This window comes from Erythranthe guttata, chromosome 10, assembly GCF_056151865.1.
Source record: "Erythranthe guttata isolate IM_541 chromosome 10, IM_541, whole genome shotgun sequence".
NCBI classification, from domain to species: Eukaryota; Viridiplantae; Streptophyta; class Magnoliopsida; order Lamiales; family Phrymaceae; genus Erythranthe; species Erythranthe guttata.
Window position 1 is genome coordinate 10495418 of NC_142542.1, and position 25690 is coordinate 10521107.

Below are 25690 nucleotides of genomic sequence, written 5' to 3' on the forward strand. Positions count from 1 at the left end.
AAGAAACGTGCACAAAAACACTCTTTAGAAAAGATACGCACAAACGTAAAAGTACAAAAGGATTCACAAACGTACTCACAGAAAAGTGCATTCGCAAAATGGATCCTGAAAACACAAACTACAATTCTAGGACATTAATGCAAATCAACAAACATGCACAAGCACACTCGCTCAAATGGACATGCACAAACGTACATGTAAGAAAACATGGGCAAAAGCGCATTCGCAACAACGTTCTTAAAAACGCGAACTACAATACTAGGACTTTAATACGCATCAAAAAACAACAGCAAAAACACTAGATAAAAAAAATACAGTGGAGTGTAGAAATAAAACTCTACGTTTACGTTTACGTGGATTTTTTTTCGGATTTATTTTTATTGTTGTTTTAATTGGTGGATTTGGTATCTTATAGGTACCAATCGAAAATTAGGTGTCCAGGAAGCAAAAATGACAAAGAGTAAGAAAAGAGTTGCAGTTACGAAAATAAAATCAGATTAGAAGAGGGAATCCCCGAACATCTTTGGTAGTGTCCAAGAAGTCGAGCATAACGTTCTCATCCGGAATCCAAATCAACTGGTTCCGACGACATTAGAAAGCTATTTCGGTTGGCTACAAATCCTATTTAACGGCAAATTTTTCGGACTCGAACATGGTTAAAATTGGATTCCAAAAGCGATCATGAAAATACGTACTACAGTTCAAGGACATGAATGCGCATCAAGAAACGTGCACAAAAACACTCTTTAGAAAAGAGACGCACATACGTAAAAGTTCAAAAGCATGCACAAAAGTACTCACGCAAAAGTGCATTCGCAAAAAGGATCCTGAAAACACTACCTACAGTCCTAGGACATTAATACAAATCAACAAACATGCACAAGCACACTCGCTCAAATGGACATGCCCAAACATACATGTAAACAACCATGCGCAAAACTGCATTCGCAAAAACGTTCTTAAAAACGCGAACTGCAATACTAGGACTTTAATACGCATCAACAAACAACAGCAAAAACACTAGATAAAAAAGATACAGTGCAGTGTAGAAATAAAACTCTACGTTTACGTTTACCTGGATGTTTTTTCGGATTAATTTATATTTCTGTTTTAATTGGTGGATTTGGTATCTTATAGGTACAAATCGAAAATTAGGTGACCAGAAAGGAAAAATGATCAAAGAGTAAGAAAAGAGTTGCAATTAGGAAAATCAAATCAGATTAGAAGAGAGAATCCCTCAACATCTTTGGTAGTGTCCACGAAGTCGAGCATAACTTTCTCATCCGGACTCCAAATCAACTGGTTTTGGCGGCATTAGAAAGCTATTTCAGGTGGCTACAATTCCTGTCTAACAGCAAATTTCGAAATTCGGACTCGAACATGGTCAAAATTGGATTCCAAAAGCGATCATGAAAATACGTACTACAGTTCGAGGACATGAATGCGCATCAAGAAACGTGCACAAAAACACTCCTTAGAAAAGATACGCACATACGTTAAAGTACAAAAGCATTCACAAAATTTCTCACGGAAAAGTGCATTCGCAAAGAGGATCCTGAAAACGCAAACTACAAATCTAGGATATTAATGCAAATCAACAAACATGAACAAGCACACTCGCTCAAATGGACATGCACAAACGTACATGTAAGAAAACATGGGCAAAATTGCATTCGCAACAACGTTCTTAAAAACGCGAACTACAATACTTGGACTTTAATACGCATCAACAAACAACAGCAAAAACACTAGATAAAAAAGATACAGTGGAGTGTAGAAATAAAACTCTACATTTATGTTTACGTGGATGTTTTTTCGGATTTATTTTTATTGCTGTTTTTATTGGTGGATTTGGTATCTTATAGGTACAAATCGAAAATTAGGTGTCGAGGAAGCAAAAATTACAAAGAGTAAAAAAAGAGTTGCAGTTACGAAAATAAAATTAGATTAGAAGAGAGAATCTCTGTACGTCTTTGGTAGTGTCCAAGAAGTCGAGCATAACGTTCTCATCCGGAATGCAAATCAACTGGTTCCGGCGGCATTAGAAAGCTATTTCAGCTCGCTACAATTGCTGTCAAACCACAAATTTCCGAATTCGGACTCAAACATGGTCAAAATTGGATTCCAAAAGCGATCATGAAAATACATACTACAGAAAACACGAACTACAACACCAGGACTTTAATACGCGTCAACAAACAACAACAAAAACACTAGATAAAAAAGATGCAGTGGAGTGTAGAAATGAAACTCTACGTTTACATGTATGTGGATTTTTTTTTGGATTAATTTATATTTTTGTTTTAATTGGTGGATTTGGTATCTTATAGGTCCAAATCGAAAATTAGGTGTCGAGGAAGCAAAAATGATCTAAGAGTAAGAAAAAAAGTGCAATTAGGAAAATAAAATCAATTTAGAAGAGGGAGTCCCCGAACATCTTTGGTAGTGTCCACGAAGTCGAGCATAACTTTCTCATCCGGACTCCAAATCAAGTGGTTCTAGCGGCATTAGAAAGCTATTTCAGCTGGCTAGAATTTCTGTCTAACGGTAAAATTCAAAATTCGGACTCGAACATGGTCAAACATGGATTCCAAAAGCGATCATGAAAATACGTACTACAGTTCGAGGACATGAATGCGCATGAAGAAACATGCACAAAAACACTCGCTAGAAAATATACGGACACAAGTAAAAGTACAAAAGCATGCACAAAAGTACTCACGAAAAGTGCATTAGCGAAAGGATCATGAAAACACAAACTACAATCCTAGGACATTAATACAAATCAACAAACATGCACAAAGACACTCACTCAAATGGACATGCACAAACGTACATGTAAAAAAACATGCGCAAAAGTGCATTCGCAACAACGTTCTTAAAAACATGAACTACAATAGTAGGACTTTAATACGGATCAGCAAAAAATAGCAAAAACACTAGATTAAAAAGATACAGAGGAGTGTAGAAATACAACTCTACGATTACGTGTGCGTGGATTTTTTTTTGGATTAATATATATTTCTGCGTTCATTCGTGGATTTGGTATCTTATAGGTAAAAATCAAAAATTAGGTGTCCAGGAAGCAAAAATGATCAAAGAGTAAGAAAAGAGTTGCAATTATGAAAATAAAATCAAATTAGAAGAGAGAATCCATGAATATCTTTGGTAGTGTCCACGAAGTCGAGCATAACTTTCTCATCCAGACTCAAAATCAACTTGTTCCGGCGGCATTAGAAAGCTATTTCAGATGGCTACAATTTCTGTGTAACGGCAAAATTCCAAATTCGGACTCGAACATGGTCAAAATTGGATTCCAAAAGCGATCATCAAAATACGTACTATAGTTCGAGGACATGAATGTGCATCAAGAAACGTGCACAAAAACACTTGCTAGAAGAGATTTGCACATAATTAAAAATACAAATGCATGCACAAAAGTACTCACGTAAAAGTGCATTCGCAAAAAGGACCATGAAAACACAAACTACAATCCTAGGACATTAATACAAATCAACAAACATGCACAAAGACATTCGCTCAAATGGACATGCACAAACGTACATGTAAAAAAACATGCCCGAAAGTGCATTCGCAACAACGTTCTTAAAAACACGAACTACAATACTAGGACTTTAATACGCATCAACAAACAACAACAAAAACATTAGATAAAAAAGATGCAGTGGAGTGTAGAAATAAAACTCTACGTTTACGTGTACGTGGAATTTTTTTTTGGATTAATTTATATTTCTGTTTTAATTGGTGGATTTGGTATCTTATAGGTACAAATCGAAAATTAGGTGTCCATGAAGGAAAAATGATCAAAGAGTAAGAAAAGAGTTGCAATTAGGAAAATAAAATCAAATTTGAAGAGAGAATCCCTCAACATCTTTGGTAGTGTCGACGAAGTTGAGCATAAATTTCTCATCCGGACTCCAAATCAACTGGTTCTGGCGGCATTAGAAAGCTATTTCAGCTGGCTACAATTCCTGCCTAACGGCAACTTTCCAAATTCGGACTCCAACATGGTCAAAATTGCATTCCAAAAGCGATCATGAAAATACGTACTACAGTTCGAGGTCATGAATGCGCATCAAGAAACGTGCACAAAAACACTCGCTAGAAAAGATACGCACATAAGTAAAAATACAAAAGCATGCACAAAAGTACTCAAGCAAAAGTACATTCGCAAAAAGGATCATGAAAACACAAACTACAATGCTAGGACATTAATACAAATCATCAAACAAGCACAAACACACTCGCTGATACGAACCCCGTAGAACTTGTTACGAGACCCTAGTACCTTACGCGGAAGCAAGATCGAAACTTCCAAAAACAAAGATTCAAAGAGGTGGAACCGCGACCCGTTGCCTATAAAGAGGCAAGAACGTTGGTATGTGAAGACGCCACAATCGATTGTGAAAGATCGATTGATAAGTCGGGGTGAACAAACGGAATCCACCGATGTTCGGAGAGTTCTTAAGAACCAAAGAGAATAATCTCATAATTTTATTCAAAATTCGTCCGATCAAATAAGCCAAATTGGCAACGTATTTATAAGTGCTAAAAAGACTCTTTTTTCACAAGGAAAAGGACTCCTACCTAACTATAAGAAGGAAACTTGTAAATAAGCAAATCCTAACAATAAAAGATTCTAAAATAATAAAAACATAATAAATACTAAGTTAAAAACGTGCATAAAAAAATTAGATAACTTGATCATCAAGTCGACTTCTCGATCACCCTTCTTAACTCGCGACATTGGGGTGTGCACGTGCATGCAATTAAAACTCAATTTCGACACTGTTCCACTTCGAAACTCTCTTCGCTCAAAACATGAAAGTTGTAGATCTTTCAGTTAGCTTTCCATATCATTTTGAATCAGCTCAAATGGACTTCAGATGCGCGAGTAATAACTCGAATGGTAAACTCTGCCAGAATAGGCGAGAATCTCGGATGCATGGAATTTGACTAGTCCAACGAATTCTTCTCTTTCTTTTCTTCCAATTCCAAACCATCAACTCTTCAATGGTCTTATTCAACGCTTTACTCTCCAAGGACAGCTCGAATAATGTCTTTAAACTCGTACGCTTTCGCGTCTTCCAATTCTTCATCTTTGAGCTTGCTAGGATCGTAACACTCGCTCAAATGGACATGCACAAACGTACATGTAAAAAAACATGCGCGAAAGTGCATTCGCAACAACGTTCTTAAAAACACGAACTACAATACTAGGACTTTAATACGCATCAACAAACAACAACAAAAACACTAGATAAAAAAGATGGAGTGAAGTGAAGAAATAAAACTCTACGTTTACGTTTACGTGGATTTTTTTTTGGAGTAATTTATATTTCTGCTTTAATTGCTGGATTTGGTATCTTATAGGTACAAAACGAAAATTAGGTGTCCAGGAAGCAAAAATGATCAAAGAGTAAGAAAAGAGTTGAAATTAGGAAAATAAAATAAAATTAGAAGAGAAAATCCATCAACATCTTTGGTAGTGTACTCGAAGTCGAGCATAACTTTCTGATCCGGACTCCCAATCAACTGGTTCCGGCGGCATTAGAAAGCTATTTCAGCTGGCTACAATTCCTGTCTAACGGAAAAATTTCCAAATTCGGACTCGAACATGGTCAAAATTGGATTCCAAAAGCGATCATGAAAATACGTATTGCAGTTCGAGGACATGAATGCGCATCAAGAAACGTGCACTAAAACACTCGCTAGAAACTATTCGCACATAAGTAAAAGTACAAAAGCATGCACAAAAGTACTCAAGCAAAAGTGCATTCGTAAAAAGGATCCTGAAAACACAAACTAGAATCCTAGGACATTAATACAAATCAATAAACAAGCACAAACACACTCGCTCAAATGGACATGCACAAACGTACATGTAAAAAAACATGCGCGAAAGTGCATTCGCAACAACGTTCTTAAAAACACGAACTACAATACTAGGACTTTAATACACATCAACAAACAACAGCAGAAACACTAGATAAAAAAGATACAATGGAGTGTAGAAATAAAACTCTACGTTTACGTGTGCGTGGATTTTTTTTTGGATTTTTTTATATTCCTTTTTTAATTGGTGGATTTGGTATCTTATAGGTACAAATCGAAAATTAGGTGTCCAGGAAGCAAAAATGATCAAAGAGTGAGAAAAGGGTTGCAATTAGGAAAATAAAATCAAATTAGAAGAGAGAATCCTTCAACATCTTTGGTAGTGTCCACGAAGTTGAGTATAACTTTCTCACCCGGACTCCAAATCAACTGGTTCTAGCGGCATTAGAAAGCTATTTGAGCTGGCTACAATTACTGACAAATGGCAAATTTCCAAATTCGGACTCGAACATGGTAAAAATTGGATTCCAAAAGCGGTCATGAAATTACGTACTACAGTTCGAGGACATGAATGCGCATCAAGAAACGTGCACAAAAACACTCGCTAGAAACGATTCCCACATAAGTAAAAGTACAAAAGCATGCACAAAAGTACTCAAGCAAAAGTGCATTCGCAAAAAGGATCCTGAAAACACAAACTAGAATCCTAGGACATTAATACAAATCAACAAACAAGCACAACCACACTCGCTCAAATGGACTGCACAAACGTACATGTAAAAAAACATGCGCGAAAGTGCATTCGCAACAACGTTCTTAAAAACACGAACTACAATACTAGGACTTTAATACGCATCAACGAACAACAGCAAAAACACTAGATAAAAAATATACAATGGAGTGTAGAAATAAAACTCTACGTTTACGTGTACGTGGATTTTTTTTTGGATTAATTTATATTCCTGTTTTAATTGGTGGATTTGGTATCTTATAGGTACAAATCGAAAATTAGGTGTCCATGAAGCAAAAATGATCAAAGAGTAAGAAAATAGATGCAATTAGGAAAATAAAATCAAATTAGAAGAGAGGATCCCTCAACATCTTCGGTAGTGTCCACGAAGTCGAGCATAACTTTCTCATCCGGAATCCAAATCAACTGGTTCCGGCGGCATTAGAAGATATTTTAGCTGGCTACAATTCCTGTCTAATGTCAAATTTCCAAATTCGGAATCGAACATGGTAAAAATTGGATTCCAAAAGCGATCATGAAATTACGTACTACAGTTCGAGGACATGAATGCGCATCAAGAAACCTGCACAAAAACACTCGCTAGAAATGATACGCACATAAGTAAAAGTACAAAAGCATGCACAAAAGTACTCAAGCAAAAGTGCATTCGCAAAAAGGATCCTGAAAACACAAACTAGAATCCTAGGACATTAATACAAATCAAGAAACAAACACAAACACACTCGCTCAAATGGACATGCACAAACGTACATGTAAAAAAACATGCGCGAAAGTGCATTCGCAACAACGTTCTTAAAAACACGAACTACAATACTAGGACTTTAATACGCATCAACAAACAACAGCAAAAACACCAGATAAAAAAGATTCAGTGGAGTGTAGAAATAAAACTCTACTTTTACGTGTACGTGGATTGTTTTTTGATTAATTTATATTTCTGTTTTAAGTGGTGGATTTGATATCTTATAGGTCCAAATAAAAAATTACGTGTCTAGGAAGCAAAAATGATCAAAGAGTAAGAAAAGAAATGCAATTAGGAAAATATAATCAAATTAGAAGAGAGAATCCCTCAACATCTTTGGTAGTGTCTACGAAGTCGAGCATAACTTTCTCATCCGGACTCCAAATCAACTAGTTCCGGCGGCATTAGAAAGCTATTTCAGTTGGCTACAATTCCTGTCTAACGGCAAATTTCCGAATTCGGACTCGAACATGGTCAAAATTGGATTCCAAAAGCGAACATGAAAATACGTACTGCAGTTCGAGGACATGAATGCGCATCAAGAAACGTGCACAAAAACACTCGCTAGAAATGATACACACATAAGTAAAAGTATAAAAGCATGCACAAAAGTACTCAAGCAAAAGTTCATTCTTAAAAAGGATCATGAAAACACAAACTACAATCCTAGGACATTAATACAAATCAACAAACAAGCACAAACACACTCGCTCAAATGAACATGCACAAACGTACATGTAAAAAAATATGTGCGAAAGTGCATTCGCAACAACGTTATTAAAAACACGAACTACAATACTAGGACTTTAATACGCATCAACAAATAACAGCAAAAACACTAGATAAAAAAGATGAATTGGAGTGTAGAAATAAAACTCTACGATTACGTGTACGTGGATTTTTTTTTGGATTAATTTATATGTCTATTTTAATTGGTGGATTTGGTATCTTATAGGTCCAAATCGAAAATTAGGTGTCCAGGAAGCAAAAATGATCAAAGAGTAAGAAAATAGTTGCAATTAGGAAAATAAAATCAAATTAGAAGAGAGAATCCCTCAACATCTTTGGTAGTGTCCACGAAGTCGAGCATAACTTTCTCATCCGTACTCCAAATCAACTGGTTCCGGCGGCATTAGAAAGCTATTTCAGCTGGCTACAATTCCTACCTGTCGGCAAATTTCCAAATTCGGACTCGAACATGGTCGAAATTGGATTCCAAAAGCGATCATGAAAATATGTAATACAGTTCGAGGACATGAATGCGCATCAAGAAACGTGCACAAAAACACTCGATAGAAAAGATACGCACATAATTAAAAGTACAAAAGCATGCACAAAAGTACTCAAGGAAAAGTGGATTCGCAAAAAGGATCATGAAAACACAAACTACAATCCTATGACATTAATACAAATCAACAACATGCACAAAGACACTCGATCAAATGGACATGCACAAACGTACATGTAAAAAAACATGCGCAAAAGTGCATTCGCAACAACGTACTTATAAACACGAACTACAATACTACGACTTTAATACGCATCAACAAACAACTGCAAAAATACTAGATAAAAAAGATACAGTGGAGTGTAGAAATAAAACTCTACGTTTACGTTGATTTTTTTTTGGATTAATTAATATTTTTGTTTTAATTGGTGGATTTGGTATGTTATAGGTACAAATCGAAAATTACGTGTCCAGGAAGGAAAAATGATCAAAGTCTAAGAAAAGAGATGCAATGAGGAAAATAAAATCAAATTAGAAGAGAGAATCACCGAACATCTTTGGTAGTGTCCACGATGTCGAGCATAACATTCTCATCCGGACTCCAAATCAACCGGTTCCGGCGGCGTTGGAAAGCTATTTCAGCTGGCTACAATTCAAGTCTAACGGCAAATTTAGAAATTTGGACTCGAACATGGTCAAAATTTGATTCCACAAGCGATCATGATAATAAGTACTGCAGTTTGAGGACATGAATGCGCATCAAGAAACGTGCACAAAAACACTCGCTAGAATAGATACGCACATAAGTAAAAGTACAAAAGCATGCACAAAAGTACTCATGCAAAAGTGCATTCGTAAAAAGGATCATGAAAACACAAACTACAATCCTAGGACATTAATACAGATCAACAAACATGCACAAAGACACTCGCTCAAATGGACATGCACATTTGTACATGTAAAAAAACATGCACAAAAGTGCGTTCGGAAAACCGTTCTTAAATACACGAACTACAATACTAGGACTTTAATGCGCATCACCAAACAACAGATAAAACACAAGATAAAAAAGATACAGTGGAGTGTAGAAATAAAACTCTACGTTTACGTTTACGTGGATTTTTTTTCGGATTAATTTATATATCTATTTATATCTAACGGCAAAATTCCAAATTCGGACTCGAACATGGTCAAAATTGGAATCCAAAAGCGATCATGAAAATACGTACTATAGTTCGAGGACATTAATGCGCATCAAGAAACGTGCACAAAAACACTCGCGACAAGAGATACTCATATACGTAAAAGTACAAAAGCATGCACAAAAGTACTCACACAAAAGCGCATTCGCAAAAAGAAACATGAAAACACAAACTACAATCCTAGGACATTAATACAAATCAAAAAACATGCATAAGCACACTCGCTAAAATGGACATGCACAAACGTAAAAGTAAAAAAACATGCGCAAGAGTGCATTCGCAACAACGTTCTGAAAAACACGAACTACAATACTAGGACTTTAATACGCATCAACAAACAACAACAAAAACACTAGGTAAAAAAGATACAGTGGAGTGTAGAAATAAAACTCTACGTTTACGTTTACGTGGATTTTTTTTTCGGATTAATTTATATTTCTATATAAATTGGTGGAATTTGTATCTTATAGGTACAAATCAAAAATTAGGTGTCCAGGAAGCAAAAATGATCAAAGAGTAAGAAAAGAGTTGCAATTAGGAAAATAAAATCAAATTAGAAGAGAGAATCCCCGAACATCTTTGGTAGTGTCCACGAAGTCGAGCATAACTTTCTCATCCGGACTCCAAAGCAATTGGTCCCGGTGGCATTGGCAAGCTATTTCAGCTGGCTACAGTTCCTGTCTAATGGCCAAATTCCAAATTCAGACTCAAACATGGTCAAAATTGGACTCCAAAAGCGATCATGAAAATACGTACTGTAGTTCGAGGACATGAATGCGCATCAAGAAACGTGCACAAAAACACTCGCTAGAAACGATTCGCACATAAGTAAAAGTACAAAAGCATGCACAAAAGTACTCACAAACATGCATAAGCATACTCGCTCAAATGGACATGCGCAAACGTACATGTAAAAAAACATGCACAAAACTGCGTTCGGAAAATCGTTCTTAAATACACGAACTACGATACTAGGACTTTAATGCGCATCAACAAACAACAGCAAAAACACTAGATTAAAAAGACACAGTGGAGTGTAGAAATAAAACTCTACGTTTACGTTTACGTGGATTTTTTTCGGATCAATTTATATATCTATATTAATTGGTGGATTGGTATCTTATAGGTACAAATCGAAAATTAGGTGTCTAGGAAGTAGAAATGATCAAAGAGTAAGAAAAGAGTTGCAATTAGGAAAATAAAATCAAATTAGATGAGAGAATCCCCGAACATCTTTGGTAGTGTCCACGAAATCGAGCATAACTTTCTCATCCGGACTCCAAATCAACTGATTCCAACGGCATTACAAAGCTATTTCAGTTGGCTACAATTTCTGTCTTACGACAAAATTCGAAATTCGGACTCGAACATGGTCAAAATTAGATTCCAAAAGCGTTCATGAAAACACGTACTACATATCGAGGACATGAATGCGCATCAAGAAACGTGCACAAAAACACTCGCTAGAAGAGATACGCACATGAGTAAAAGTAAAAAAGCATGCACAAAAGTACTCACGCAAAAGTGCATTCGCAAAAAGGATCATGAAAACACAAACTACAATCCTAGGACATTAATGCAAATGAACAAACATGCACAAATACACTCGCTCAAATGGACATGCACAAACGTACATGTAAAAAAACATGCGCAAAAGTGCATTCGCAACGACGTTCTTAAAAACTCGAACTACAATACTAGAACTTTAGTACGCATCAACAAACAACAACAAAAACACTTGATAAAAATGATACAGTGGAGTGTAGAAATAAAACTCTACGTTTACGTTTACGTGGATTTTTTTTCGGATTAATTTATATTTCTATATTAATTAGTGGATTTGGTATCTTATAGGTACAAATCGAAAATTAGGTGTCCAGGAAGCAAAAATGATCAAAGACTAAGAAAAGAGTTGCAGCTAGGAAAATAAAATCAAATTAGAAGAGAGAATCCTCGAACATCTTAGGTAGTGTCCATGAAGTCGAGCATAACTTTCTCATCTGGACTCCAAATCAACTGGTTCCGGCAGCGTTACAAACCTATTTTAGCTGGCTACAATTTTTTCCTAACAGCAAAATTCCAAATTCTGACTCGAACATGGTCAAAATTGGATTCAAAAAGCGATCATGAAAATACGTACTATAGTTCGAGGACATTAATGCGCATCAAGAAACGTGCACAAAAACACTCGCGAGAAGAGATACACACATAAGTAAAAGTACAAAAGCATGAACAAAAGTACTCTCGCAAAAGCACATTCGCAAAAAGAAACATGAAAACACTAACTACAATTCGAGGACATTAATACAAATCAACAAACATGCATAAGCACACTCGCTAATGTAAAAAAACATGCGCAAGACTGCATTCGCAACAACGTTCTTAAAAACACGAACTACAATACTAGGACTTTAATACGCATCAACAAACAACAACAAAAACACTAGGTAAAAAAGATACAGTGGAGTGTAACAATAAAACTCTACGTTTACGTTTTCGTGGATTTTTTTTCGCCTTAATTTATATTTCTATATTAATTGGTGGATTTGGTATGTTATAGGTACAAATCGAATATTAGGTGTCCAAGAAGCAAAAATGATCAAAGTGTAAGAAAAGAGTTGCAATTAGGAAAATAAAATCAAATTAGAAGAGAGAATCCCCGAACATCTTTGGTAGTGTCCACGAATTCGAGCATAAATTTCTCATCCGAACTCCAAATCAACTGGTTCCGGCGGCGTTACAAATCTGTTTAAGCTGGCTACAATTTATTTCTAACGGAAAAATTCCAAATTCGGACTCGAACATGGTCAAAATTTGAAGCCAAAAGCGATCATGAAAATACGTACTATAGTTGGAGGACATTAATGCGCATCAAGAAATGTGCACAAAAACACTCGCGAGAAGAGATACGCACATAAATAAAAGTACAAAAGCATTCACAAAAGTACTCACCCAAAAGCGCATTCGCAAAAAGAAACATGATAACACAAACTACAATCCTAGGACATTAATACAAATCAACAAACATGGATAAGAACACTCGCTAAAATGGACATGTACAAACGTAAATGTAAAAAAAAAAGCGCAAGTGTGCATTCGCAACAACGTTCTCAAAAACACGAACTACAATACTAGGACTTTAATACGCATCAACAAACAACAACAAAAACACAAGGTAAAAAAGTTACAGTGGAGTGTAGAAATAAAACACTCCGTTTACGTTTTCGTGGATTTTTTGTTGCCTTAATTTATATTTCTATATTAATTGGTGGATTTGGTATCTTATAGGTACAAATCGAATATTAGGTGTCCAGGAGGCAAAAATGATCAAAGAGTAAGAAAAGAGTTGCAATTAGGAAAATAAAATCAAATTAGAAGAGGGAATCCCCGAACATCTTTGGTAGTGTCCACGAATTCGAGCATAACTTTCTCATCCTAACTCCAAATCAACTGGTTCCGGCGGCGTTACAAATCTGTTTCAGCAGGCTACAATTTATGTCTAACGGCAAAATTCCAAATTGGGACTCGAACATGGTCAAAATTTGAAGCCAAAAGCGATCGTGAAAATACGTACTATAGTTGGAGGACATTAATGCACATCAAGAAACGTGCACAAAAACACTCGCGAAATTTTTTTTCGAATTAATTTAAATTTCTATAGTAATTGGTGGATTTGGTATCTTATAGGTACAAATCGAAAATTAGGTGTCCAAGAAGTAAAAATGCTCAAGGAGTAAGAAAAGGGTTGCAATTAGGAAAATTAAATCATATTAGAAGAGAGAATCCTCGAACATCTTTGGTAGTGTCCACGAAATCGAGCACAACTTTCTCATCCAGACTCCAAATCAACTGATTCCAGCGGCATTACAAAGCAATTTCAGCTGGCTACAATTTCTAGCTTACGGCAAAATTCCAAATTCGGACTCGAACATTGTCAAAATTAGATTCCAAAAGTGTTCATGAAAACACGTATTACAGTTCGTGGACATGAATACGCATCAAGAAACGTGCACAAAAACACTCGCTAGAAAAGATACGCAATTAAGTAAAAGTAAAAAAACATGCACAAAAGTACTCACGCAATAGTTCATTCGCAAAAAGGATCATGAAAACACAAACTACAATCCTAGGACATTAATACAAATCAAAAAACATGCACAAATACACTCGCTCAAATGGACATGCACAAACGTACATGTAAAAAAACATGCGCAAAAGTGCATTCGCAACAACGTTCTTAAAAACACAAACTACAATACTAGAACTTTAATACGCATCAACAAACAACAATAAAAACACTAGATAAAAATGATACAGTGGAGTGTAGAAATAAAACTCTACGTTTACGTTTATGTGGATTTTTTTTCGGATTAATTTATATTTCTATATTAATTGGTGGATTTGGTATCTTATAGGTACAAATTGAAAATAAGGTGTCTAGGAAGAAAAAATGATCAAAGAGTAAGAAAAGAGTTGCAAGTAGGAAAATAATATCAAATTAGAAGAGAGAATCCCCGAACATCTTAGGTAGTGTCCATGAAGTCGAGCATAACTTTCTCATCTGGACTCCAAATCAACTGGTTCCGGCAGCGTTACAAACCTATTTTAGCTGGCTACAATTTTTGCCTAACAGCAAAATTCCAAATTCTGACTCGAACATGGTCAAAATTGGATTCCAAAAGCGATCATGAAAATACGTACTATAGTTCGAGGACATTAATGCGCATCAAGAAACGTGCACAAAAACACTCGCGAGAAGAGATACGCACATAAGTAAAAGTTCAAAAGCATGCATAAAAGTACTCACGCAAAAGCGCATCCGCAAAAAGGATCATGAAAACACAAACTACAATCCTAGGACATTAATACAAATGAACAAACATGCACAAATACACTCGCTCAAATGGACATGCACAAACGTACATGTAAAAAAACATGCGCAAAAGTGCATTCGCAACAACGTTCTTAAAAACACGAACTACAATACTAGAACTTTAGTACGCATCAACAAACAACAACAAAAACACTAGATAAAAATGATACAGTGGAGTGTAGAAATCAAACTCTACGTTTACGTTTATGTGGATTTTTTTTCGGATTAATTTATATTTCTATATTAATTGGTGGATTTGGTATCTTATAGGTACAAATTGAAAATTAGGTGTCAAGGAAGAAAAAATGATCAAGAGTAAGAAAAGAGTTGCAAGTAGGAAAATAAAATCAAATTAGAAGAGAGAATCCCCGAACATCTTAGGTAGTGTCCATGAAGTAGAGCATAACTTTCTCATCTGAACTCCAAATCAACTGGTTCCGGCAGCGTTACAAACCTATTTTAGCTGGCTACAATTTTTGCCTAACAGCAAAATTCTAAATTCTGACTCGAACATGGTCAAAATTGGATTCCAAAAGCGATCATGAAAATACGTACTATAGTTCGAGGACATTAATGCGCATCAAGAAACGTGCACAAAAACACTCGCGAGAAGAGACAAGCACATGAGTAAAAGTACAAAAGCATGCACATAAGTACTCACGCAAAAGCGCATTCGCAAAAAGAAACATGAAAACACTAACTACAATCCGAGGACATTAATACAAATCAACAAACATGCATGAACACACTCGCTAATGTAAAAAAACATGCGCAAGAGTGCATTCGCAACAACGTTCTTAAAAACACGAACTACAATACTAGGACTTTAATACGCATCAACAAACAACAACAAAAACACTAGGTAGAAAAGATACAGTGGAGTGTAACAATAAAACTCTACGTTTACGTTTTCGTGGTTTTTTTTTCGCCTTAATTTATATTTCTATATTAATTGGTGGATTTGGTATCTTATAGGTACAAATCGAATATTAGGTGTCCAGGAGGCAAAAATGATCAAAGAGTAAGAAAATAGTTGCAATTAGGAAAATAAAATCAAATTAGAGGAGAGAATCCCCGAACATCTTTGGTAGTGTCCACGAATTCGAGCATAACTTTCTCATCCGAACTCCAAATCAACTGGTTCCGGCGGCGTTACAAATCTGTTTCAGCGGGCTACGATTTATGTCGAACGGAAAAATTCCAAATTCGGACTCGAACATGGTCAAAGTTTGAAGCCAAAAGCGATCATGAAAATACGTACTATAGTTGGAGGACATTAATGCGCATCAAGAAACGTGCACAAAATCACTCGCGAGATTTTTTTTCGGATTAATTAAAATTTCTATATTAATTGGTGGATTTGGTATCTTATAGGTACAAATCGAAAATTAGGTGTCCAAGAAGTAAAAATGATCAAAGAGTAAGAAAAGAGTTGCAATTAGGAAAATAAAATCATATTAGAAGAGAGAATCCCCGAACATCTTTGGTAGTGTCCACGAAATCGAGCATAACTTTCTCATCCGGACTCCAAATCAACTGATTCCAGCGGCATTATAAAGCAATTTCTGTTGGCTACAATTTCTAGCTTACGATAAAATTCCAAATTCGGACTCGAACATGGTCAAAATTAGATTCCAAAAGCGTTCATGAAAACACGTATTACAGTTCGAGGACATGAATACGCATCAAGAAACGTGCACAAAAACACTCGCTAGAAAAGATACGCACTTAAGTAAAAGTAAAAAAAACATGCACAAAAGTACTCACGCAATAGTTCATTCGCAAAAAGGATCATGAAAACACAAACTACAATCCTAGGACATTCATGCACAAATACACTCGCTCAAATGGACATGCACAAACGTACATGTAAAAAAACATGCGCAAAAGTGCATTCACAACAACGTTCTTAAAAACACAAACTACAAAACTAGAACTTTAATACGCATCAACAAACAACCACAAAAACACTAGATAAAAATGATACAGTGGAGTGTAGAAATAAAACTCTACGTTTACGTTTATGTGGATTTTTTTTCGGATTAATTTATGTTTCTATATTAATTGGTGGATTTGGTATCTTATAGGTACAAATCGAAAATTCGGTGTCTAGGAAGCAAAATGATCAAAGAGTAAGAAAATAGTTGCAAGTAGGAAAATAAAATCAAATTAGAATAGAGAATCCTCGAACATCATAGGTAGTGTCCACGAAGTCGAGCAGAACTTTCTCACCTGGACTCCAAATCAACTGATTCTGGCGGCATTACAAAGCTATTTCAGCTGGCTACAATTTCTGTCTAACGGCTGCCTTATTTTGCGAACACTATTTGACCAAGGTCCGGCCCATGTCCGAGGTAAATTTGGCCGGCACGCCTCCTTTCAATCACCTTGCCATGATCCCTTATGAGCCCGTGAGCCCAGCCACGAGCATATGCCCAGCTGATCACTCTACTCCGGGCTCTATCACTGATGAACCTTCGGCCTCGTGGCGATCGAGCCTGATTGATGCTGAGCGTTGGCATTTGCAGAATGCCGAACATTGGCATGCGGAGGAGGCCCACCTTATTGGTAACTCATTCTTTGTCACATCTCGGAAATCTTCATATGGGTCCCATTCCCCCTCTTCTTGATGTCGGTTAAATTCTTGGTGTGGAACGCAAGGGGGGTAAGAAATAAGGCGACCCAATCCCACTTGTGCTTTATTTGTCGCCAACATAGAGTTAATTTATTGGTTATTTCTGAACCTATGACTGAGTTTGTGCATGATTACTATTGCCTTCGTTTGGGTTTCGTTGCTGGTTTGTCTAATTGTGCGGGGAAGATCTGGATTTTTTGGGATCACAATTTTCGAGTGGAGTTGCTAGGGATGAGGTACAATTATTGCATGTTAGATGCATATCTGATTTATTTGGTGCTCCTCTTGTATTTACTGCGGTCTTTGCTAGTTGCTCTCGTTCCGAGCGCCGTGTTTTGTGGAATTCGTTCCGCGACATTTTTGAGACGATTGGTGACACTCCTTGGATTTCAGGGGGTGACTTCAACTCAATCTTACTTGAGTCAGAACGGAATAGATCGGTTTTGGATAGGAGACTAGATATGGCTGAGTTTGGTGCTATGGTTTTGGATTGTGGACTTTCGGATGCCGGGTTCTCTGGGGCTAGTTCTTGCTATACTTGGGAGAGCCCTTCAGGTCTTTTGGAGCGTTTGGACATGATTATATATAACTCTGCTTGGCTAGATTTACTGCCTTTTACGCAGGTTACCTACCTCTCACGGACCTGGTCGGATCATGCTCCTCTTTTGGTTTCATCGGCTGCTTCTTCATCTAGGCCTCCTGTTTTATTCCGGTTTCAGCATATGTGGATCCGCCACGCTATGTTTCGTTAGATTGTGGAACAGGTTTGGGATTTTCCGTGTGCTCAGACCGGGATGCATCGATTACATACGAAGTTGAGACGATTGAAACAGAAGCTTCAGTGGTGGAAGTGGAATGTTTTCGGGGGCGTGTTCAAGAATAAAGAGAGGGCCGAGGTAGCTGTTCTAGAGGCCGAGCACATATATGACTTGGATCGATCCCCCGAGAACCGTGCAAATTTGAAAAAGGCCACTGCTGAACTTATTCTCATGCTCAATATTGAGGAGGACTTTTGGAAGCAGAAGGTAGCTTGTAGATGGGCATCTAATGGAGAGAGAAACTCTAAGTTTTTCCACTCATTAGTCAAGAAAAAGCGATGTGTCAATCGAATCCACTCTATCTCTCATGGTGATTCGGTTCTCACATCTGCTCAGGAGATCAAGGATTCGGGCGTTGATTTCTTTAGTAAGCTTCTTACCGATGATATGCCTAGTTTGCTTGCGGTTGATGAGTCCCTATTTTCCGCTCCTCAAAGGGACTTTTCTTCAGTCTCTACTCGTCCGACGGTTGAGCAGATCAAAGATGCGGTGTTTGAGATTTGTCGTGATAGTGCTTCGGGTCCTGATGGGTTTTTTTCGCTATTTTATCAGCATTGTTGGGACTTGATTTAGTGTGATGTTTGTGAAGCGGTTTGGGATTTCTTCGAGGGTGGATCTATGCCTGCGAGCTTCACCGCTACCACCTTGGTTCTTATTCCAAAGGTGGACTTTCCGACGGCTTGGACATATTTCTGCCCGATTAGCTTGTGCAACGTGACTAATAAAATTATCACTAATTTACTTACGAACAAACTGGCACCTCATTTGCCCCACATTATTTCTCCTTCTCAGAGTGGGTTTGTTCAGGGTCGTCTCATTAGTGATAATATTTTATTAGCACAAGAGATGGTCCACTCAATATCAATTCGTTGTCGAAATCCGAATCTTATTTTGAAGCTGGATATGGCAAAGGTTTATGATAGGGTTCAGTGGTGGTTCTTATTTCGTGTACTCGAGTTGATTGGTTTCTCGGCAAACTTGGTTGATATTATTCGGCGATGTGTTTCCTCGTGCCAGTTCTCTTTACTAATCAACGGGGAGCTGACGGGGTATGTCACTTCGTCTTGTGGTCTAAGGCAGGGAGATCCGCTCTCGCCGACTCTTTTTGTACTTGCGGCTGAGTATTTTTCGAGAGGTCTAGATGCACTATACAGCCGTTGCCCGAGCATGTTTTATTCTACAAGGGGAGGCATCCCTATATCCCATTTGGCCTATGCGGATGATGTGATGATATTTACCTCGTGCCATAATTTTGTCCTGAAGAAGCTGCGGGATTTTCTCAATCATTACTGTCGGACTTCGGGTCAGTTGATTAGTGTGCACAAGAGCACTTTCACAGTTGATAGGGCATGTTCTGATGGTCATCTTCGCACTATTTCTCGGATTCTCAGTTATCCGAGAAAGGATCTTCCTATCATTGATCTTGGAGCTCCGCTATACAAAGGGAGGGACCGGGGCAGTTTGTTTCAGACTTTGCTTGATCGCATGCAAGCCAGGATTTCGGGTTGGGCTCGGACCGCTTTGGCTTTCGGGGGCCGTCTTGCCTTGATCCGGAGTACGCTTTCGACTATGGCTTTGCATCTTGTTCATGTTATTCAACCTCCGCAGTACATCATTCAGCAGATTGAGCAGTGCATGGCCCGATTTCTCTGGGGATCTTATGGTAATCAGCGCCGGCCTCATTGGGTTGCTTGGGAGACGATTTGTCGGCCAGTTGGTGAGGGTGGCTTGGGGTTGAGGCGTTTGACGGATGTGATTGACCTCTTCACTTACAAGCTCTGGTTCCGATTCCGTGCTCAGGATTCTCTTTGGGCCCGTTTTCTCCGAAACAAGTATTGCCAGAATCGGTTCCCAGGTTCATCCGTTGTGTATTCACTCTATAGCACGGTGTGGAAGCGCATGTGCCGTGTCCGAGAGCGTGTTCAAGCTCAAATATTTTGGCGGATTGGTCCAGGTCATGTTTCTTTCTGGCACGACCACTGGTTTGGCGATGGTCCCCTTCCGGGCATTATTGATGGTGGTCGACTCACATCAGTTCGTGTGGAGTATTATTTGGTTAATAGTCAGTGGGATCGAAACAAGCTAGTTGAGGATATTCGTTTTGAGTGGATCGATAGGATTTGCTCGGTCCCAATCTCCGGTGCTTCGGGTGATTTGCCCATTTGGAGAGCTTCTTCGGATGGCAAGTTTTCCTTGACCTCGGCTTGGGCCTTGATACGACAGCAGCATACCCATACCCCTCTTCTTTGTATATTTTGGGGATCTTGTCTTACTCCTACAATTTCTATCTTTCTTTGGCGTCTCCTTCTTCAGCGTCTTCCAGTGGATCTCAAACTTCAGTCTCGAGTCACCTCTCTCGCCTCGAGGTGCTATTGTTGTCCAGATCCATCTATTCCTGTGTCGAGTCTTGTATCTCAGTCTATCGAGTCTCCTTCTGTTGAGTCGATTGATCATATCTTCGTGGAGAGGCCGTCGGCTAAGAGGATATACACCTGCACACACTATGCACATACCCCAGATTTTACTTTATTGGCAGCACTTCCCTTCGCACACACTCACACATCACGACCATTGTGCCTTGCTTGATCTTGTGGTACTCATGGATTGCAAGAAATGACAGCAAGCATAAGGATATCACGGTTCGCGCTTCTTCCATCATTTACAAGGTCATCCAGCACATCAGGATTCTTCACCAAACCAACTTACTTTCGGCGGATAGCTGGACTGGCATTCTCCATGTGGCTTAGTCTCTTGGCCTATATTACCGAGTCAGAACACCAACTCTCACACCTCATCGAGTTGTTTGGCTTCCACCGGATCCGGGTTGGGTGAAGCTAAACACAGACGGAGCCCGCAGAGAATCCACCCAGATTGCAGCTATTGGCGGGATTATCAGAGCTTCGGACGCTGAGGCCATACTTGCATTTCACGAGAGGATCTCTGCCCCGAGCAGTATTGCAGCCGAGCTTGCTGCCCTTGCCTCGGGGCTGCGATTTGTTATTCAGAGGCAGTTCACTAGAGTTTGGAGCGAGCTTGACGCAGAAGTCGCTGTTCGACTTCTTTCGCACACGGACAAAGGTCATTGGAGTCTTCAGAGTTCTCTCACGGCGATCCGGAACTCTCTTTCTACTTTGGAGTATAGGATTAAGCATATCTACTGGGAGGGCAATACAGTCGCTGATGCATTAGCTAACTTGGGGTGTCAGACCGAGTTGGATCGTACCTTGACAACAGCGGAGCTTCCCCGACCTATTCAGCAGATGATTCGGATGGACCAGCTTGGATATCCATCCTTTCGACGACAGTCTCGCACATAGGTGCCATGCATTCCACGTTTTTATATTATTGGCAATTTAGGAATTTTCGTGAACTTTACATGTTAGGAACGATTGGGGTGATTATGGATTGTTTGGGTCCATCAAGACTAGACTGTTTGCCGAATGGTGCCACACATTTCGCAGCCGTTATACCTGTTTCGCCCATTTTTGGCGAAACAGCAAGTGGCCTCGGCTGTTGTGGTCAGGCAAACAGTCTACCTTGGTCTTCCCCGATCTTCAATGATCATTCCCACCCCTGTCCTTTTTATTATTTGGGCCACCTGTTTTGCCCGTATTCTTATTGTTTTCTTAGTTAGCTATTGTCTTTTGTTTGTCAATTGCTATTATTAGCCATATGTTGGGCAGTAGCAATTTGAGCGGAAAAAAAAAAAAAAAAAAAACTTTGTCTAACGGCAAAATTCCAAATTCGGACTCGAACATGGTCAAAATTGGATTCCAAAAGCGATCATGAAAATACGTACTACAGTTCGAGGACATGAATGCGCATCAAGAAACGTGCACAAAAACACTCGCTAGAAGAGATACGCACATAAATAAAAGTACAGAAGCATGCACAAAATTACTCACGCAAAAGTGCATTCGCAAACAGGATCATGAAAACTCAAACTACAATCCTAGGACATTAAAACAAATAAACAAACATGCACAAAGGCACTCGGTCAAATGGACATGCACAAACGTACATGTAAAAAAAACATGCGCAAAACTGCATTCGCAACAACGTTCTTAAAAACACGAACTACAATACAAGGACTTTAATACGCATCAACAAACAATAGCAAAAACACTAGATAAAAAAGATACAGTGGAGTGTAGAAATAAAACTCCCCGTTTACGTTTACGTGGATTTTTTTTCAACTTAATTTATATTTCTATATTAATTGGTGGATTTGGTATCTTATAGGTACAAATCCAATATTAGGTGTCCAGGAAGCAAAAATGATCAAAGAGTAAGAAAAGAGTTGCAATTAGGAAAATAAAATCAAATTAGAAGAGAGAATCCCCGAACATCTTTGGTAGTGTCCACGAATTCGAGCATAACTTTCTCATCCGAACTCCAAATCAACTGGTTCCGGCGGCGTTACAAATGTGTTTCAGCTGGCTACAATTTATGTCTAACGGCCAAATTCCAAATTCGGACTCAAACATGGTCAAAATTTTATTCGAAAAGCGATCATGAAAATACGTGATATAGTTGGAGGACATTAATGCGCATCAAGAAACGTGCACAATAACACTCGCGAGACGAGATACGCACATAAGTAAAAGTACAAAAGCATGCACAAAAGTACTCATGCAAAACACAAACTACAATCTTAAGACATTAATACAAATCAACAAACATGCATAAGCACACTCGCTAAAATGGACATGCACAAACGTAAATGTAAAAAAATATGCGCCAAAGTGCATTCGCAACAACGTTCTTAAAAACACGAACTACAATACTAGGACTTTAATACGCATCAACAAACAACAACAAAAACACTATGTAAAAAAGATACAGTGGAGTGTAGAAATAAAACTCTACGTTTACATTTACGTGGTTTTGTTTTTGGATTAATTTATATTTCTATATTAATTGGTGGATTTGGTATCTTATAGGTACAAATAGAAAATTAGGTGTCCAGGAAGCAAAAATGATCAAAGAGTAAGAAAAGAGGTGAAATTAGGAAAATAAAATCAAATTAGAAGAGAGAATCCTCGAACATCTTTGGTAGTGTCCACGAAGTCGTGCATAACTTTCTCATCCAGACTCCAAATCAACTGGTTCAGGCGGCATTGCAAAGCTATTTCAGCTGGCTACAATTTCTGTCTAATGGCAAAATTCCAAATTCGGACTTGAACATGGTCAAAATTGGATTCCAAAAGCGATCATGAAAATACGTATTGTAGTTCGAGGACATGAATGCGCATCAAGAAATGTGCACAAAAACACTCGCTAGAAGTGATACGCACATAAGTAAAAGTACAAAAGCATGCACAAAAGTACTCACGCAAAAGTGGATTCGCAAAAAGGATCATGAAAACAAAAACTACAATCCTAGGACAATAATACAAATCAACAAACATGCATAAGCATACTCGCTCAAATGGACATACACAAACGTAAATGTAAAATAATATGCGCAAAGGTGCATTCGCAACAACGTTCTTTAAAACACGAACTACAATACTATGACTTTAAAACGCATCAACGAACAACAGTTAAGACACTAGATAAAAAACATACAATGGAGTGTAGAAATAAAACTCTACGTTTACGTGGATTTTTTTTCGGATTAATCACTTAAATATTGTGCTACAATCTTTTACCAATGGTTAGTCCATTTCCATGAAGATTGTGAACGTAATCTTTATATTCTAAAAGAACTTTCGAAATGATCTTTCTGTGCGCCGTAGCACACCATCTCGAATACTATTAGAATATTAGACTTATGCTTTTAATTAATTGACAAACAATCGATTAAATGCATTGAATACCCTAGTGCAGATTCTCATAAAATGAAAACATACAATTTTATTAATTCAATAATAAAATTATGAGCTAAAAGCGAGACTTTTAGTCTACTATCCTAACACGTATATCTTTGGTAGTGTCCACGAAGTCGAGCATAACTTTATCATCCGGAATCCAAATCAACTGGTTCCGGCAGCATTAGAAAGTTATTTCAGATGGCTACAATTTCTGTCTAACGGCAAAATTCCAAATTCGGACTCGAACATGGTCAAAATTGGATTCCAAAAGCGATCATGAAAACACGTTCTACAGTTCGAAGACATGAATACGCATCAAAAAACTTGCACAAAAACACTCGATAGAAGAGGTACGCACAAAAGTAAAAGTACAAAGCATGCCCAAAAGTACTCACGCAAAAGTGCATTCGCAAAAAGGATCATGAAAACACAAACTACAATCCTAGGACATTAATACAAATCAACAAACATGCACAAATACACTCGCTCAAATGGACATGCACAAACGTACATGTAAAAAAACATGCGCAAAAGTGCATTCGTAACAACGTTCTTACAAACATGAACTACAATACTAGGACTTTAATACGCATCAACAAAGAACAACAAAAACACTAGATAAAAATGATACATTGGAGTGTAGAAATAAAACTCTACGTTTACGTTTATGTGGATTTTTTTTCGGATTAATTTATATTTCTATATTAATTGGTGGATTTGGTATCTTACAAATCGAATATTAGGTGTCCAGGACGCAAAAATGATCAAAGAGTTAGAAAAGAGTTGCAATTAGGAAAATAAAATCAAATTAGAAGAGAAATTATCACCGAACATCTTTGGTAGTGTCCACGAAGTAGAGCATAACTTTCTCATCCGAACTCCAAGTCAACTGGTTCCGGCGGCGTTACTAACCTATTTCAACTAGCTACAATTTCTGTCTAACGGCAAAATTCCAAATTAGGACTCGAACATGGTCAAAATTGGATTCCAAAAGCGATCATGAAAATACGTACTATAGTTCGAGGACATGAATGTGCATAAAGAAACGTGCACAAAAACACTTGCGAGAAGAGATACGTACATAAGTAAAAGTACAAAAGCATGCACACAAGTACTCACGCAAAAGCGGGTTCGCAAAAAGAAACAAGAAAACACAAACTACAATCCTAGGACATTTAATCCAAATCAACAACCATGCATAAGCACACTTGCTTAAATGGACATGCACAAACGTAAATGTAAAAAACCATGCGCAAAAGTGCAATCGCAACAACATTCTTAAAAACACGAACTACAATACTAGGACTTTAATACGCATCAACAAACAACAACAAAAACACTAGGTACAAAAGATACAGTGGAGTGTATAAATAAAACTCTACGTTTACGTTTACGTGGATTTTTTTTCGGAATATTATATTTCTATATTAATTGGTGGATTTGGTATCTTATAGGTACAAATCGAAAATTAGGTGTCCAGGAAGCAAAAATTATCAGAGAGTAAAAAAGAGTTGCAATTAGGAAAATAAAATCAAATAAGAAGAGAGAATCCCTGAACATCTTTGGTAGTGTCCACGAAGTCGAGCATAAAATTCTCATCCGGACTCCAAATCAACTAGTTCCGGCGGCATTGGATAGCTATTTCAGCTGGCTACAATTCTTGTCTAATGGCAAAATTCAAAATTCGGACTCGAACATGGTCAAAATTGGATTCCAAAAGCGATCATGAAAATACGTACTATAGTTCGAGAACATGAATGCGCATCAAG

At 37.8% G+C, this 25690-nt stretch overlaps 1 protein-coding gene across 1 annotated transcript; it reads left to right on the forward strand.

Annotated features, from left to right (window-relative positions):
- Nucleotides 1-16997: 16997 nt before the first annotated feature.
- Nucleotides 16998-21422, forward strand: LOC105966395 (uncharacterized). Its single transcript, XM_088824644.1, has 5 exons — nucleotides 16998-17220; nucleotides 17681-17910; nucleotides 18052-18594; nucleotides 18679-20514; nucleotides 20853-21422. The coding sequence occupies exons 1-5, from the start codon at nucleotides 16998-17000 to the stop codon at nucleotides 21420-21422; spliced, it is 3402 nt and encodes a 1133-aa protein (XP_088680770.1).
- The last annotated feature ends 4268 nt before the right edge of the window (nucleotides 21423-25690 follow it).

Coding starts and splice junctions, on each gene's coding strand:
- LOC105966395 (XM_088824644.1), top strand. CDS start 16,998: ATGTCCGAGGTAAATTTGGCCGGCACGCCTCCTTTCAATCACCTTGCC. Junction 17,221..17,680: donor GGAGGAGGCCCACCTTATTG/GTAACTCATTCT, acceptor CTTGGATTTCAG/GGGGTGACTTCAACTCAATC. Junction 20,515..20,852: donor CTATTCCTGTGTCGAGTCTT/GTATCTCAGTCT, acceptor CATGTGGCTTAG/TCTCTTGGCCTATATTACCG.